Source organism: Protomyctophum parallelum (genome assembly GCF_964188405.1).
Source record: "Protomyctophum parallelum genome assembly, chromosome: 12".
In the NCBI taxonomy this organism is placed as follows: domain Eukaryota; kingdom Metazoa; phylum Chordata; class Actinopteri; order Myctophiformes; family Myctophidae; genus Protomyctophum; species Protomyctophum parallelum.
In genome coordinates, this window is record NC_139712.1 from 27855503 (window position 1) to 27874624 (window position 19122).

At 43.1% G+C, this 19122-nt stretch overlaps 1 protein-coding gene across 1 annotated transcript in view; it reads right to left on the reverse strand.

The window, feature by feature from the left end:
• plxdc2b (plexin domain containing 2b) overlaps nucleotides 1-19122 on the reverse strand; it is a 135089-nt gene that overhangs the window by 69586 nt on the left and 46381 nt on the right. The window contains exon 2 of the mRNA XM_083778590.1: nucleotides 13386-13633. Coding sequence (XP_083634716.1) covers nucleotides 13386-13633 — 248 coding nt within the window. The remainder of the gene's footprint in view (nucleotides 1-13385; nucleotides 13634-19122) is intronic.

Sequence of the window (19122 nt, forward strand, 5' to 3'; positions counted from 1 at the left end):
ATTTTGCACCGCCGTAGGCCCTCCTCTTCCGGGCGGGGTGCCTATGTTTTCATTCCCACTAACAACAACGTCTACACGTTCTGAAGGACCCTTCCGACAGATTCAGTAGCGTAGCTCGAAATCTGTTCTTGAGAGATTACTGTGATACAAATATGATCGATAAAAATCAGCTATAGTTAAATTCATCTATAGAAAGTAATACTCGTGGGCTCTGGATTTGACAAAACCAGTGTGGTAAATGCTAATCCAAGTGCAGCTCTTCATTTCAATTTATTGTAATGCCGTGGAATAATATTGGAGAGTCGTGGTGTGTCCCCAAATACAGTAACATGTAATTATTGAACATTTGCATTGTAAGTAGTGGATCAGAGCTACATGATATACTGTATTGCTTAGATTGAGTTTTGACCAACTGTAAACAGTTTTGCAATCACAGCTAATTGATATACACATCAGGTTGCCAAATGGAGTTCAGCCTCGCAGGGTTTCTTTTTTTGCCTTTGGCTTCTGGTATATTTGTAGGTTTAAACGAGCACCACCAGAAAGCTTTCAACACTAGTTAATCTGCACAGACAAATCGTGTTAGGGAATTAAAAAACAGCCCAAAGGCAGCCAAACATACTTTGTAGGTAGAAAAACAAGGGCGCTGGTTAAACGACTAGACACAAATTCAAGTCTGATTAGTTTTGCACTAATGAGCACAAGATGTTTTGGCTTTCTGTAAGAGGTCTGTAATGGGAGTCTGTGAAGGTGAGAGGGAGGACAAGCTGCCTCTTCTGTTCCCCAGATTTCTCCTCTGGTTTGCAGGGAAAGAGTGGCGGGATGGGTGGCCAAGATTCCATACTCCGGCTGGATGTATGGGAGGGTGGGGGGGACGGGACATAAACAATGCCAAGACAGAGCAAAGCGAAAAAAGAAATCAACTTGGTGCTCAGTGGAGGTGCAAAAAGTTAAAAAGGTACGGAAGGTGCTTCCAGGATCAAAAGAGATTTAGAAGAGGAGATGGCGGATATAAAATCAGGGTACTTTGTTAAAGTTTGAAAACGCAAGTGCAATGAGACACGAAGAGGTGTGACCTGACTATACACACACACACACACACACACACACACACACACGCACACACGCACGCACGCACGCACGCACGCACGCACGCACGCGCCTGAGGTGGGAGCTTAGGGCAGTATATAGGGAGCTCTCCTGACTGCAGCTCAGTCTCTCTCTGTCCTCCCTGCAAGCAAGACCTGCTTGTGTTGCCACCTGGCCCAAGGGCCTAACCGACCTTTTGTCTAAGTTATGTTTTGCACCATTTTAATACAACACGCACGCAGCACTCTCCACACATCCATACACTGCAGACATTACTGATAACTGATATCCTCACATCCCACACTTCATTATTTGCCATTCCTTAATTACTTTAATATAATAAATATAATTTTAAAACGTTTATACTCTTGTGTGGACTCCCTGTCTTTGACATGCATCCCCTAGTGCATGACAAAATGGGGGCTCGTCATGAGGGCTCGTCATTCTCATTAAACCTGGGAAGTATCCTCAGATTCATGCCAATATCAGCAGACTCACTGTACACTGGCAATAGTGCAAATGGTGTGAGCACAAAACATTGGTATGAATCTGAGGATACTTCCCAGGTTTAATGAGAATGATCCAGACACATTCTGTTATTCGAGAGAGTAGCAGATGCGCAAAACTGGCCCATTTTCAATGGGAGTCACATGGTTTGACCAAACATTTTTGTTTGAGGGGGGAGCAATCAGCAATCAAACACAAATGTTTGATCAAACCATGTGGCCCAAAATCGACCAAACATTGCTTGATTGGTGTTTGGTACGTGTGAATGAGGCCTCAGGCAAAGCACAGGAGGCATTTGCTGCTTTGAGTTATGAAAAGGTTAAAGCAGCAGTGCACACACACACACACACACACACACACACACACACACACACACACACACACACACACACACACACAAGGCTATATTGGAGGAGAGCATGGTGTGGTGCCTGCGATGAATGCTTATAAGGACGTGACTGGAAGATGGATGACTCTACATGATGAAGGAGGGAGGGGTGGGAAGAGCCTTGCCCGTCAAACACAGTGGTGGAAAACGTATAAATACTGCAATGTAAGAAATACTATGTAAAAGTCCAGAATTCAAAATGTAGGTTTTGGTATAAAACTTAAAGTACCAAAAGAAAAAGTACTCAATATGCAGAATGTCCCATTTCAAGTTTTAAAATGTATACAAAAGTCTTTTGAAAATAGTAGATCTACAAGCACACAATGCGTTGCATAGAGTGGTTAATGTAGGTTTTTTTGTTATAATCAAACTCTACAAAGTAACTATATTTAGTGACTAAAGTTTTCAAATAATGGTAGTGGAGTAAAAGTAAAAATTTGAAATACTCAAGTAAAGTGCAAATACCTCCAAATTGTACCTAAGTACAGTACTTAATTTATATGTACCTGATTACTTTACACCACACATACACCAGAGTGATCCTGTCTGTCTGTCTGTCTGTCTGTCTGTCTGTCTGTCTGTCTGTCTGTCTGTCTGTCTGTCTGTTTCACCCTTATTGGAAGCCCATTGTGTACGCCGGCTCTGAACGCTCCGAAGGCCAGGAGCACAAAAACGAAGAAATTGCATTCAGCACACAAATCAATCCCAGACTCATTCCCATTTCTGTCCGAGGCGGGGCATTTACTTTGCGCTGGCTTTCGCATCAATATCGCATTACGGGGTGATGCCTGAATATCTCCGCGCATGTTTTCATTTCTGAATGGCTCCATCTTTCCAGGAGAGAATCTGTCTAACATAATTCATTTCGGTAACGTTGTTATTGGGTTATCGGGCGGGGGACGCAGACCTTTCTGTAAAATGAAAGAACAGTAACTTGGAAATTATTCAGAGTCTGGTATTTTGTAGAAAGCCTTGGCTGAGATTAACTTAAATCATTATCTCACTGTATGTAAAGCACTTTATGAGATCTCTCTGTGAGGAGTGCTAAAAAAATAAATAATGTACTTAGATACTGAATGGAAGCTCCAGAATACTGTTAGCAAACCTTGTAGGCATTTAAAAAAAAGTGAAATGAATAAACATTGAGCAAATGCATTGACAATTTCTTATTTACCTAAAATGTTATCAGAAACCTTTCTTGCTGGACTATTAAAGGAGGAATAGAGATTGTTTTCAGATTTTGGTCACCCTTATTATTTTAGCACTCAAATACGAAATAAGACCAGCTACATTGAGGGGGTACTACTGCACCTGCAGTGGACAATGGAGTAGTGCTGCACAATTCATAATAATAATAAAAAAGATTGCAATCTAGATTCAGACACCTACAGTATGCAATCTCATTTCTAAATTTGAGCAAGAATCGTGCAGCATGTTGGCTGTCCAATTCATTTGAGTTACTCAGAGTAACTGAATTGGTATTCCCCCAGGGATTGATACGGTGTTCCACTATATACTGTACCATAAGATAATAATATCCTTTACTTCTCTTTTAGCCAGACGTCTTATACTCCTCAAAATGGTTTCTCCACCTACACATAACGGATGGATAAAGGACGTACTATTCTACCGTAAGCTTGAAAAGATTAGATTCTCACTTAAAATGGTTCTATGACAACTTTCCAGCAAACATGGACCTTTTGTGGACCCTGTAAAAACCCTGACGGTAGTCCCAGAGATGAGCAATATTTGAACTAGGGAATGGTGAACACACAGGCCTATGCATTGTACATGCGTCGTGTAAACCGGTGGCTGCGTACAAACAGGTGGTCTAATATCTATGTATTACAAATGTACACAAATCTACAGTATGTTGCTATGAATAAGGACCCCACATAGGAGGGGAAACATTTTTAAAACCCAATAAAAATATTTATTTCTATTTATATATTTATTTAAATATTTATTTATTTATTATGACTTAAAGAGAGGTCAAGCACTTTGATGTTGTCTGTTTAAAGCCACAGTAGTTGGCTTCAGGTGTCACATTTTGAATGTAGTAATGTTCAGCAAGTACAGACTAAAGACAACAAATATTTTCATGGGGAAAAAAATATAATGTTTTTTTTTAATCTTTTGTAAAAAGGTTTCCCCTAGCCTGGGCCGGCTTAGAGGTCCAGGCACCTTGGCGGGTTTTAGTTCCGATCCCGACAAACTTTACTGTATGTCTTCCCCACATCTCTCTCCCCGTTTCCTGTCTAGTGTCTACCTACTGTGATCTATCAATAAAGGCAAAAAAGCCCCAATTTCTTTTTTTCTTTAAATAAAAAGGTTTCCCCTAGCCCCATAGGTTGAACAGCATAGACAGGAAGGATAAGTAAGCAAATAAAAATAAATACAAAATACAAAATACAGCAAAGAACTAAAACAATTACAGGTACAGAAAATAAGAAAGAAAATAACAATCAAGACAATAAATGGATGTAATGTTAATGTTAATGGCATGATTAAAGTTTTTCCAATGCTATGGATAAGATATCAAGAGTTTTCTTTTGCTCCATTGGTTCAAGCTATAGAGAGCTCCAAAGAGATCATGTCCTGTAGTGAGAGGATCCATTGTGAAAAACATTTGAATCGTGTGAGAATCGTTATCTCAGTTATTTTGGAGGAAAATCGAGATTCGCATTTGAGAAAGAATCGTGCAGCACTATAATGCAACATGGTACCAAAAGCGAGGATATTGTCTTTTGTGTTTTTCTCAAATTATTGGCAAAATGTGGCCTACCCATCCAAAGCAAACTTTTTAGTTTTGCTACTGCGATGTGCAGTAGCAGTGTGATGTGCACGCAACGTCATTAAAATAGCGTTCCGTCAGTATTTTAACAAAAAAAAATCACCATTTCACCCCTGTGGGTGAGCTGTGAACACTTTCGAGATTTCCAAGTGGGTCCCTGATCCAGAAAACATTGGGAACCAGTGGAGTAGAATCAAGTGGAGTTGAGCCGGTACATTCTTGCAATGGAAAAGTGACATTGGTGTGGACAACAACTTTTGCCAAAGAAATGAATACATTTTCGGGAAGTTGCACTGAACACTATTTATCCACCCCTTCAGATTTGTCTTTATCATAATAGCTATTCCATGAATCTACTCGCTGGATTCTAGCATCCATAATGTGGAAAGAAAATGACACATGCACGCACACACAAAAGCACAAATAAATCTTTCCACTGACTGGTGAAGCATTAAAAGGAAGCGATCACTCATCCGTGCATCTCTTCACCGGCCGATAATGCCTGTGATCCATTATTCATCGCTTAGCTACAGTAGGAGCAGTCTGGTGTATTGATGCTGGGTGGGTTAGGGTTATATGCGCCTTATGCGGTGAAACTCAAGAGTCATGAATGCCGGCATCCAGCACCATAAAATCATCCTCTTCTGAAGTATATTGCAAAGCATATATTATTACCTGATCCCTTTGCAATCACCATTCACCGTGATTGCTTCAGCTACATTTGACCTTTCCCTTGGGTACTCAATCTCTACCGATCTACCTACCGGTACCTATTTGTTGCAAATAACACAAATCCAACCAATGTTTTATCTGCCCATGTATTACTGTACCACAGTGTTAATGGAGTTACACTCATGACACCATGCCTCCATATATGGTCACGCCTCGTGACATATAAACAGATAACCATACATGGAGAAGAATGGATCATCACCTAGATCTGCATATACTGTATGGAGGTGGCCAGAAACGCTACATCTGACCTCAAACCCTTAGATCTCCATATATGGAGCTGACCTGTTCTGACATTCCATATGTTGATCATTCCCCACCCATCTTTCCTGTTCTTGTATTCCATATGTTGATCTGACCTCATCAAACCCTGTACACTCAGTCTAAAAGTCTAAACTTGCTGAAGGAACAAACGGCATGCCAAACCTGGCTGTTCTTATTTTCCTTCCTTTGCACCGATATAGCTTTTAGTTGGAACTTGTTGCGTAGAGAGGGCGAGCAGGTTCATTGAGGATGCAATCAGCCTTATTCAGAATGAGGTCTCTGCACAGCAGAGACATCTGGTCAAACCCAATGACCTCTCTCACCATCCTGATCATGCACTGCGACTACCATGACCAGACATCCAGGCTCCACTGGGATTGTCCCGGTTTCAAGCGGTTGGCGGTTTCCCGACAATTGTCTCTAGTCACTAGCCACCAGGTATGTTAAGTGCTGAAATAATTGTCCCTCAAACACAGGTGATTACATTTTCTTTGTAAGAAACTGACCGAAACAAAATGGCAGATTTACAAGGTCACAATGTAAAAGTATCGCGATGATGCGATAAAATGTTTTCGCATCATCGCGATGATACTGGTTATTTTTGGTGAGCAGCACTGTTGTAGGGTATTTCTCCAGTGACACAGACACAGTGCCATTTCATCAGTATGAAATGTGTGTAAAGCAGTAGAGCAAAAGGTTACAGCAAAGCCGAAATGCGTATTGAACCGAGAACCATTTCATCCCTATAGTGTCGATCTGGACTGGGTGTCATGGTGATTTGAGCCGGAGCCATTACATACCCTTGCCTCCTTACTGCACACAGACATTTTTCCCAAGAATGAATGCCAATTGTAACCTTTCCCATTATAGAGAAAAGCCAGATGTCAGTGGGGTTTTTGTCCAGTGGGAAATGGGCTTAAGAGAGCCTCTGGGCAGAGGCAGAGCGAATACAGCATATTGTCGCTGTCGGGTGCAAACCTCCTATCTCCGCTTTTCAACTTTTTTTATTTTCTTTAATAAAATCAGTGCTATTGAACGCCCTTTATGTCTGTGTGTGGGTTTTTACAAATATTGAAGGAATTAAACGTATTAAAAACCACACTGAATAAACCTACTCCCTACTCCAAACTGTTGGTCAAACCACCTGACTCCAACTCAGGTTTTGTCCCTGTCTTTGTCATTTTAATCAATGACGGACATGACAACTATAACCACCGTCACTGGTCAAAAACCTCCTAACTCCACTTGAGCTGTATTTGGGTTAATTGATGATAATATAAGGACATATACTAGTATCACTATCTGCCGATGAATGCAGTCACAATAGCAACTTTGATGAGGCAGTATTGTGTTGAGGCATACAGTATAGCCTAGTTGGTTTCTGCCTGACAGCAGAAATACACTCACAGCTACGGAGGCAAAACAGGGCTGAAGTCACATGCAACACAGCTGACAGAAATATTCCATGGAAGATCTCCCTCATTTCACTATTACCTTATAAACGTGACACAACTGAACCAGAAAACAAACAAAGTAAAGAAACTTCCAAATTAATTATACTCAGGTTTTGTAACACGGACTGAGGCAGGGATAAACGCACCTCAGGGAATCAACATGAAGTAATGGAATTCATGGAACTTAGCAGCTCACAGTTTCACTGCATTAATTTTCATCCTGTACGAAACAGAAGAACATATTGAAGCATCAGGCTCATTGCCAACCTCCTGAACAGACATACAGTGATGCAGCAGACAGCTACTTTAAGCATATTCTTATGCCAATACCTTTGTGCTTTTACTGAAGTAAATTTTGAGAACCTGACTTGTACTTGTAACAGACTATTTCTACAATACTTCAATAGGTTTAATAAGTACAAAAATTTAGTACTTCTTCCATCACTGGTAGTAAGAACCTGAGTACAGCTGAACATATCAAATAACAACACTTAACTATAAACCACACCCATAAGGCCATACATCAAAGCAAGCAATATACACTAACAACAGTCATTGTGGAATAAATATGTGCTCCCAACACACACACACACACACACACACACACACACACACACACACACACACACACACACACACACACACACACACACACACACACACACACACACACACACACACACACACACACACACACACACACATTGATATGGCTGTATGAGAAAGCACCTGGACAACGGACATCCTGTGGCATGACAAATGAATGAATTATGTGAAAAATCCAGGTGTAAAAATGTTTGTGTAACTCTGATTTATTACGCTGCCAAATGTACACCATCAATTCAGAAGAAACATGAAGTGCAATATATTTCTAATCGGTCTGATGCGATGATCTTCGCATGCAGCACATGGCTCACAGCCAAAGGTGTAAAACTGAGTTATAAATAATCGGAGTAATTTTGACAACTACAAGGCTGTTTGTATGAGTGTGCATATCACATGTTATCCTTTGCGTATTGTCTGATCAATGACTGGCTCAGTCTAATGCCTCCGATAAAGAATTTGGACTTTGAAATGACACAACCCAGGCAGGCATCAATAAGGACCACAGAAACCAACAGCAGAACAACAAAACAACATGAGAGAATAGATCAATGTCACTAAGTCACTTAGTTTGTGGCATGTCCAGACTTGCTTGTGGTTGCAGTAAGAAATGGTTATGAAACCTCGCTTACATCCAGGCATTCCATCTCTTTTAGCTCCGTCTTTGTCCTCATGGGAGGACTATTATTCTACCAGTTTACCTGAGGACACCATAACAACCCAACCTTTTTGACCTGAGATCAGATTCTAAAAATGTCTTCTACATCCTGACAGTTTTCTGAAAAAGCTATGTTTCTATGTCAGTCGTTCTTCGATTTAAAAAAAATAGCAGACCTACAAGCTCGTAGCTATGAGCTTGTAGATCTGCTATTTTTCAATAGCTAAAGCATAAACACCAAAAGGGGTTCCTGCCTATAAGGACCTCAGGCCGATTCTACAAAATGTCTTCTAAATCATAACAGTTTTCTGGAAAACAATGCATGTTTCTATATCAGTGGTGGTACAGAAATACTTCTTTATTTAATATTCGTCTGACATATCCATCCTGTTTTATGTGGATCTTCATCGGGTCATCACATCCACAGCAGGATGGAAACGTCACACGAATATTAAATAAAGAAGTATTTTTGTACCCATCCTGGCGTGCGGGGTCTATCCATCTTTAAACTGTAGTAGCCCAGCACCCACCTGTTGATGTGCGTTACATGTACATGTACGCCCGCTTTCTATATCATTGGTGCTCAAGGTTTTTCATGTCCCCCAAAATGATATGTATTTGGCCGCCGACCCCCATCTCAAAATATTTGGTTCCAGGGACCGCCAGAGGCAAATGTTTGAGGTAAAATTGTTAAAAATATATATGTAAAGATTTTCACTGTTCACAATTTGCCAAAGATAGAGCATCTGCAAGACTCATATTGTGGCATGAAGTGATGCCCTATGAGCTTGTAGATCTGCTATTTTTGTATTGCCAAAGTATAAAATAATGGTTAAAGTGGTTAATACGGCACAGATGCTTTCCTGGTTTTAATGGGTTAGTCTGGGCCAGAGACATACGTACAGTAGACAGCGTGACTGAGAGAGTCGAGGCCTGCATGGCGTCTGAGTGTCTGCGTCATCATGGCCACTGTTTGGAACCTACATGGTGGAGGTGTGTGGGAAACTATTGTTGCCAACAATGGCACCAGCTAACCCAAACACCGTCTCCTCTCCGAGCAAAGATGGAGAAGGTCACGGTGAGTGTTGTTTTGAAGTGGTGGGCTGATTTATGGGAGCTGCAATGGTGCTGTAAGCCCCGAGTTCAAATAGCCCAGAGATTTTAAGCAGCGATGGTGCCTAACTGGCTGAGTCTCAGACAGTTAGCAGTGCAGTGGTTCTTTCAACCGGTAGGTGGGGACACCCAGGGGGGCAACCATTCTCTGATATACCTGTCAAACTAAATGAAATGCACAACTCAAGTACTTGTCAGGGTGGAGGGTCCCTAGTTAAGCGTGATGAAAAGGTTGAGAACCACTGAGTTAGAATAGCCTGTATGCTCCTTGTGAGCACTGGGACCAGCATACCAATTCAACCTCACGTCTCTCCTCTCCCCTGTCTATCTGCCCTTGGTTTCTTGTTTCTAAAACAAACACCACATTTTTCTTAGTGTGGGGTCCAGGGACGTCAATGGGTCTTTGAGGGGGTTCCAGGGGGTCCCCAGCTAAATGTGTTAATATAGCATGAAAATAAGTTTAACCCCTTTTAACTCTATAAATACATCAACTATTCAAAAATAGCCACAAGCTCACAATCTGCTGTTTAAAAAAAATGCTTTTGAAACATTTTAACAACACAAGTCTTGTATGGGGGTCCCTGGCACAAACTCTTTTCAAATAGGGGTCCGTGGCCAAATACAAATCAATTTGAAAATGTTTGAGAACCAATGCTATAACATTATCATAGTGGGCATGCATTCCTCCCATCTCCATCCATCTCACCATTGTCATTCAACAGTTACTGCACGTAGCTTGCATGATGCAGAGGATGGAGTCACCATCGTCTCTCCTGTTTACCATTACCACCTTCTCAATATGAAAGCATTTTCCTTGTCAACAAAAAGGTTGGTGTTGTGTGAGCGTAAACGTTGGCTAGAGGGGTATGTGTATGTGTGTGTGTGTGTGTGTGTGTGTGTGTGTGTGTGTGTGTGTGTGTGTGTCTGTGTGTGTGTGTGTGTGTGTGTGTGTGTGTGTATTGGTGGGAGGGGGGGTAGATAATGACAGGAGCAATGACAGCTTGTTTGTGCTGCAGCCCGGTCTTCCGTTCTGCAACAGCAAATGAGCTCAAAAGTAGGAAAACAACCAGGGAGAGGTCTTGTATTGTGTGTTTGTGATGTGTGTGTGTGTGTGTGTGTGTGTGTGTGTGTGTGTGTGTGTGTGTGTGTGTGTGTGTGTGTGTGTATTCGTAAATGACTTGCACACTCAAAACGTGCGTGTCGCTGTGGGTGCATGTTTTACAGCTGACGATCAAAGCGCCCCTCCTCCCTCACATGCTGAGCTGATGCCGGGCTGTTGAACCTGAGATGATTAGAAGGCAGGGGGAGACTTAACGAGCTGTCTGAGGCCCAGGGAGCCGCCATCATTACGACAAAACTCCTCTGCATGGCGCGCTGTGCCCGGCCAGGCACCATGAACAAGGCATGCATTTACATAGCCCAGGAGATACATCGCCCCCGCTGAATTGTGCATGTGTGCAGTGGTGCAAAATTGTACTTCTATTTCATACCTACTGACCACCAGAGGCCTTGTTTTCAACACCTGGATATGCATCACGCGCTTGCACGTAGGTCGAATACTAATACCAACACTCGTGACCACCTGTGGGCGTGAGCCACCAATATAGGTGCCCAGTACAAAGGGATCATACTCTTTCATATTTTCACCTCGAAATGCGCAGGTCGTTGAAACTAAGCAGCTACGCCATTGTGTCTCGGAACCAACGCGGTTGGAGCTACCTTGTGTCTTCCAGAGAGACACGTGGTTTGTTTTCACGACTGTGGTTTCCCCCCCGTGTGTTCGACACAAACGTTTGACATCTTGTGTTAAGTTTGGACAACGACGGCGTGTTCGTCGCGTCTGTGAGTCAGACTCTGCAGCAGTGCAGCATTGAGGGTGTCTTTCGCCCTGCGGCTGCTGCTGACCTGCGTTCTGCAAGAACAACTGAATGATTCTGTGAGCCAGCGTAAGTACTTTCTACTGTTGTTTGACAAACATTAATATTCGACCTATGCGCAAGCGTGTGATGCATATCCAGGTGTTGAAAACACCGGTCATCGGGTATTCATAGAATCTATAGTTATATGCATAACTCTCGTTAATCGTAGTCCACTACATCTCGATGCAATGCAGTGTGAACTTGCGTGTGTGCGTGCGTGCGCGTGTGTGTTTGTTTGTGTGTGCGCGCATGTGTGTGTGTGTGTGTGTGCATGTACGTGTGAGTGTGCGTGTGTGTGTGAGTGCGTGTGAGGGGGGTCTGAGTTCATTTCCTCCTCTGGTCTGCCTGGAACAGGAACCAGTCTCTCTCTCAGTGGAGGAACAACGGGAGGGGGGGGGGGGGCTGTGTTAAAAATATCTATCCTGAAATGTCCCCCTGGACCCCCTTGCTAATTACTAAACAAATACAAAGATTTATAGTGGCAAAGGATCCGTTTTAGTATTTTAGATACGGCTCAGGATTTAAATGGGTGATTGGAGTTCATCGATTGAGCAGCTGTTCACTCAGAATTTAGTTTATAACTGCAGGGGAGAGTTGCTGCCATGCCATCTGTGAGATGAGGCACAACTAGAAACTCAAGTGACACCAAATCAAGCAGTGTTGCCATGTCTGCTTATTATCAGCGACTTTGGGCTTGTTTTTCTGTAAATGTTTTTTGGAGCCTGCACTGAACTAAAAGACTTCAGGCCCATTGCTCTTCCTTCCATTTTGGGAAAATGTTTTGAAAGAAGCAGACAAATCACAGCGATGGTTTCTAACAGCTTAGATCATCTCCAATTTGCTTATAAAAGTCAGAGAGGAACTGATGATGTAACGATCAGCCTGTTTAACAGCCTGTCAAAGCATCTCCAAGTCACCTCCCACTTTGCTAGGGTCCTTTTTATAGATTTTACCTCTGCTTTCAACAGCATGCAGATACACACCCTTCTGCAGAGACTCATTGACATGGGGGTAAATGGAGGTTTTATCCATCTTGTCAGAGACTTCCTCTCTGACCGTCCTCAACAGGTCCGTATTAATGATACTCTGTCCGACATCACTGTGCTTAACACCGGCGCTCTGCAGGGGACTATCTTATCCCCCTTACTTTTCTCCTTATATACAACAGTTAGACCAGGATATGCGGATGATATGGCCCTGGTTGCCTTACTGAAGAAGGGGGACACAGCGGGGGAGGAAGCATACAGAGTACATGTGTCATCTCTTCAGAACTGGTGCGATAAAAGCTCCTTAGGGATCAATGTGACAAAATCAAAATAACTTGTCATTCATGAAAAGGAACCTGTGCAGTCCATTACAATTAGTGGACAAATAGTGGAGGTAGTAGATAATTTTAAATACTTAGGCACATATTGACAGCAAACTCAATTTCAGTGAAAATACAAAAAATACTAAAGCTCAACTCCTTTAGAGTGAGCAAGCATATCATGGAAACAGTCTATAAGAACCTGATAGAGGGAATCTTGACTTTTAACATGGCAATGTGGTATGGCAATCTTAATGTAAAAGGAATAGTGAACCTAGCCTCAAAAATCATTGGGAAGAGACAGAAACAATTAAGTTGTATCTACAAGGAAGTACTTCAGAAAAGATCTGTCAAGATAGCAAATGACCCCTCTCATCCACTCTGCAGGGAGTTCGAACTACTTCCCTCTGGTAGACGGTACAAGTTGCATCGTGACGTGTTGTGAGCGTATGTAGCCTAGATGTGTAGCCTAGCAGCTCCTTTTTGGGCTAGTTTTCATAAACCTGGTTGCTTATTTCTCTCGCAAAATCCGCCAACACTGGAATGGGGCCAGCATACCTCTATCTGGGAGCTGTTGTCCTGTGTGTCCTCAGCGGAGAGCAGACCGGGGAAGCCCTCCGGTTCCTCGGGTTCCTCTGGGTCCTGGTCCTGGTCCGGGTCGGGGCTGGCCCGGTTGCTGTCCATGTTGCGAGGCTCTGGGGACAGCCATCTCTTCCAGCGGTGACTGTACAGCTTCACATCAACCGCCACGTCCTCCTCGACTGCGAGCGCCGCCCCCGGCCCCTGCGCGTATAAGTAGGAAGCCCCTGAGGAGACAGGATGAGCGATGAGTTCAGTAACGAATCAACAGTGGTAAGGAAAACATAACATACATAACGATGCAGGGACGGATTTACAGTAGCCGTTTCAATTCATTCAAAATTAAACAGGCCAGTGAGGCCACCATGGGAGCATGGGCATACAATCTGCCCCACGTGGGCAGATTGTATTTTTCCTTATCCCCCAACAGTGGTCTAAACATTTCAAGGACCCCCATAACTCTGAGAGTGTACAAATGTACACTCTCAGAGACCCACTGGTATAGCAGAGTGCTGCACAATAGCAGCACCCTGCGGTGGTGGCTCAGGGATAGAGTGGCTGGATGGTAACCACAAGGTTCAATGGCAGATGTGCATAGAGCCTATGCTATTGCAGTTTGAAATGTCTAACAATAAGTGGAGGGTCTGGATAATTCTTTGAAGTGCGTGCTCACCACGTGGAGAGACAGGGGTTTGATTTTCTCCAGCTTGGCTGGCCACTCCAACGGACACAATTGGCCGTGCGTTTGGATAGGGATAGGGAGCTGGTAGCTCAGCGTTAGCGATTTTCCTCTAACAGTAGAGCAGTGACAAGGACAACGAAATTGGGGATCAAATGAAAAAAGTAAAAATAAAAATAAAACGAATACAAATCCCTAAATATACCCCTGGTAAAGTATGACGGCACAAAGTCAAATAACACCAAATACAAATCCAATATTAAACTCACTGTCACCGCAAATATACTTTTATTGGTGTAATTATGCAACATGTTTACTAGCATCTTCAAGCCAACAAAAGGAAAGCCATTGAAGCCCCAATTAGTGAAACTGAAAAGAAAACCTCTTTAGCCTGCAGTGTGCACCAGTAGATGGTAGAAGTTACATAATTACATGGGACAATATATTTTTTATACTGTCAATAAGGCCGTGGTCCAGCCTCAGAAGTCAGAAGCATGCGGGCGCATCTTGAATCATGAATAATTCCGTCTCTCCCTCATAACTCACTATCTTAATGGACCATTCTCTTTGCAAATCGTCACTGGCTGAAACAGAATGCACATTAAAAACATTACCCAAACGTAGCTAGCCAATAAGAGCCGGTCTACAAAGCTCACAATGCTTGTAGGTCTAATGCTATTTCTGGCAAAGAGATTTGGTGTAGAAGGAAACAACAGCAGACTAAGTACAGTACACTTGTAACTCATGTCCGTTTCACTAAGAATTGAGGGTGGTTAGCAGGATTGCAAGCTTTTTGACATGAAGTGCCATGATAGTGTGATAATTAGATCCCTCCACAGTCAGTTTGAATGAATGTAGAATCATGTGCAGAATGTAATTTGCACACAGATATAATATAATTCTCACTCATCTCGCCTATCCCGTAACCCTGGAGGGTCGTTGGGGCGCCACATACGATCTGTTGACCAGCTCTCTCCACTCTCTGTCCTCGGCAGCTCTCATTGCCTCACTGAGTTTCAACTGGTCCATTCTCCGATGTTAATATCTTGCCATCTTTTCTTTTGTCTACCTCTTCTCCTGCCACCTTGTACGGTGCCTTGCAGGACGGTCTTTGCAAGGCCTGAGAATCTGGTAATGTGTCCATACCACCTCAGTTTACGATACATGACAGTGGTAAGAAGGTCATCATGTGTCATCATGGCTTGGCTGATCTTTTGCCGTACTTCCTCGGTTGTGACATGTTGGGTGTAAGAGATACACATGAGTCTACTGTAGCGTCTCATCTCCATGCTCTGTATTCTCTTGTGCCGCTCAGCTGTAATGGTCCAAGTTTCACAAGCATAAGAAGGATTGAGATGACAAGTGATGCCAGACTATTTTAAAAGAAAAATCCTTATCCTTATGCCAGTGTGCCATCGATCAACCTCCCCCTGTGCCACTGTTGGCACCGTGCCTAAGCCTGCCTACCTCTGAGGGCTTAAGTGGCTATAAAAGTGACTCAGAGTGACTCAGCAGCCATCACGTACTAGACTGGAACTCACCTATGCTTTTTATAGCATAGGCAGCTCCCGGCAGGATCCGCCGGGAGAAACTAAGCACAGCTGCTGGAAATGAGACTAATTAATTAGAGTGACAGAGAGAGAGGAGTGTGTGTGTGTACGTGGGTGCGTCAATTTAACAAAGGTGCAGACGATCAGAAATCAGCAGAGCGACATACTGTATGCCGAATTGAAGTGGACTCGGCCCCAGACTTTTTTTTTCTCCCTGGAAATAAAAACGTCTGGGTTTCCGAGGCTACTCACGGCCAATCAGCCTAATCACTGGGTTGCCAGAGATAGACTGATGGTATAGTTCAAACAGTGGTGTTAATTACAGTGTGGTGGGTGCTGCTGAATCCCTCATTAGGAGGACAAAATGCTGGTGTTTTTGTCTTATATTTGCACGGCTTCCTAGAAGTGCACGCAAAACAAAAGACCAGTGCACAGCTTATATCAACATGGTTAGCCAACAACTGGTGTGTCCTTTTAAAATAATTAATAATAAACACGTAATAAATTACATAATTATGACCATAAGACATTTGGAACACTATCCACTATACAGTCAGACTTTAACCCCTATATACCCTTTTAGTGTGTGTTATTACTTCAGGCCGACGCCAAAGCATAATAAACCTTTCCAAGGAGGGAGGACTGCTACTTGTGGAGTAATTGATGGAGCTGGTGGAGGAATGCTGAAACAGAGCGATGGATCTGAGATGAGACCTCCACACATAGACAGCCTATACCAATCCAACATTCGAACTTCGTTCGAACATTAAAAAATAAAAGAAATCTAAAAAATATATATCTGTCAAAATGGCCCTGCTGAAAAATCCAACAAAAAACATTTTATGATCGTTGCTGGTTTTAGGCTGGTTTAGATGGTATACCAAGCTTGACATGCTGGTCTGGCTGGTCTGTCAGTGTATTTGGTTAGCTTGTCTAAGGCTGGATTCTGCTGGTCTTTGCTGGTGAGCTAGCAGGCTGGCTGGATGAGCAGCAAAGCCAAGCTGGTAGCCATAATGGATATGTAATCAATCAAATGGATTATATACGACACGTCAGCGTCACACCGACTCATCGAGGATCGGAGGATCTGAATCAACTTGTTGAATAACTGATGTAAACAACCTCCGTCAGGGTAAAATAAATGTAACCTGACTGACTTTTCAGTCGAGACCATTATTAAATATTACCATATTGTTATATATCATCTCTATATGATTTGTTTAGCATTATATAGCCTGCAACATGTTTCATTTAATTGTAGCGTGAATGTTGTACGTGTCTGGTCGTGTACTGGATTATGACCTCTGTCAAACTACTGTACTATCAACTAGATAAAGTGCCCCTCGGGGCACAGGTCTCCACCAGGGCAGGTCAGGTTGTGGCCTCCTGGTGGCGCTATAATAGGCCAATGTGAAAAGTGTGGCATTTCTTCTTACGCCTTGGCTGGCAATTGGATGATTTGAAGCATTTTGTTCCAAAAATGTTTTTTGCAAAAATACACCTGTTGGTGGTGCTATAACAGGCCAATGTGAAAAGGATGGGATATATTCCTCAGCCTAGTAGGAAAGTCTGTGAAAGATTTCATGTAAATTGCACGCTGCATTCATGATTTGATGCTTTTTGTTCAAAACCGTCCACCTCCTGAACAGGCCGTTCTGGAAAATGTGAGGCAGAGGTTCATCGTTGGCATCTAGTGTGTGTGTGTGCAAAGTTTGGCATCGACCGGGTGAACGGTGCCGGAGATTAGCTGGACGGACAGACAAACGGACGGAGTGCAAATCATACTCTCTCCCCATGCCTTCGGCCTGGTGGAGACAATAAAGGGATAAAAGGCCCAAAAGTAAATCGTACTGTACATGTTTTTTTTTTCCACCTGAGAAACATCCACAACCTTCACAAAGTTGTCAATGCCCTTATTTCATCTTGCCTTGACAACTGTATGCCCTCTGCTCAACGGATACAATCCATACAGCGCCTGCAGTTGGTGCAGAACGCAGCTGCCAGACTCATGAGTGAGGCTTTCAATGTACTACTTTAAAAGAGTGAGAAACCAACCAATAGGCACAGCACCAGAGGGAGCTCCACTGATCTCATTCCCCAAATGACATCATCAATCTGAGATTGTGCAGGTCTACAAGCTATTGCTAACAACACTTCACTTTGATGAGCAACTCGGTGTGTGTGTGTGTGTGTGTGTGTGTGTGTGTGTGTGTGTGTGTGTGTGTGTGTCTGTGTGGCTGCGTGCGTGTGGGTGTGCGTCCGTGAGCGTGCGTGTGAGAGCTGTATCCTCGCACACAAACTGAAATGAAATGTAGCAATGTACACGTGAGGGAATTCAACTGGTTTCAAAAACGTTATTATTAGATCATTGATCTAATATGATTGATACGTATTTTGCGTGCACCAGTGATTCGATTTAAATAACATGAATCGTCTCTTGAGACATCACATGAGGACACATCGGTTGCTTTGAAGAACAGGATTGTTATGTGCATTTCATCAACGTAAACATGCACTGATGATGAACATCATGCAATCAGGGAGAGACAAACCCTCATTGTGCACTTGCACCAATGCAAACAGGTGAAATGTTAACAGCTCCTTGTGTTGGCACAGTGCCAGTTTACTCTGCAGCCCTCCTTGTTCAAACTGAGAAAAGGCAGGGAGTGGCAGCCCGCAAGTGATACAGAAATCAATATTGAAGACAAATTGGTTAAATTTGTTCAGGCAGGTTTCACAAATTTGTTTTTGAGTGATGCCTCTAACCGCTCCAATGACTGGCTGCGTCATCTGTCTGTCTTCTGGGGTACGAATGGAGGCAATACCGGTGGATGACCTAAAGTGGCACTGTTGAGCCGCCTTAAAGGGCCATTCACACTGAGCACTATCATCATACTATAATTAACTCAATGTCTGAATGTGTGTCAGAAACACTGCTCCTCACTGCCTGCACCAATCACTCCCACTTTAATAATATGGAGGTCTTAACGAAACCCTTTTTCCCATTTACCACATTAAAAAATAATAATTACTTTATTAGTGAATTCAAATTTCCCCAATTTTGCGCCACCATCTACCTCCGCCCCCTAGCGAGACCTGCATCACAGGCCACCGTTCTCACTGTTACCCCACTGGTATGCTTCCTCTAGCTACCGCCGCAACACAACAAACAGTGGCATATACAATTTTGCACCGCCATCTACAGCCGAGGTAAACCTTAATATATACTGAGTCTAAGAGGTAAACAAGACAGCTGCTCGCTTCGAGCGCCTCCTCACAACGCCACGACGCACGCACAGGCTCACAGAACCTAGCGCCGCGCAGCCTTGTCCTATTGTGCACTTTCATATCTGTTGGATCATAACATATGAATACTATAATCCACCACTCGACGGAAGGGGAAGACAGATCCTGTGCCGTCGGAAACAAAAAATACATACAGACAGATGCAATGACCAACGCTGCCTCAATAGCTCAGGAACGACAA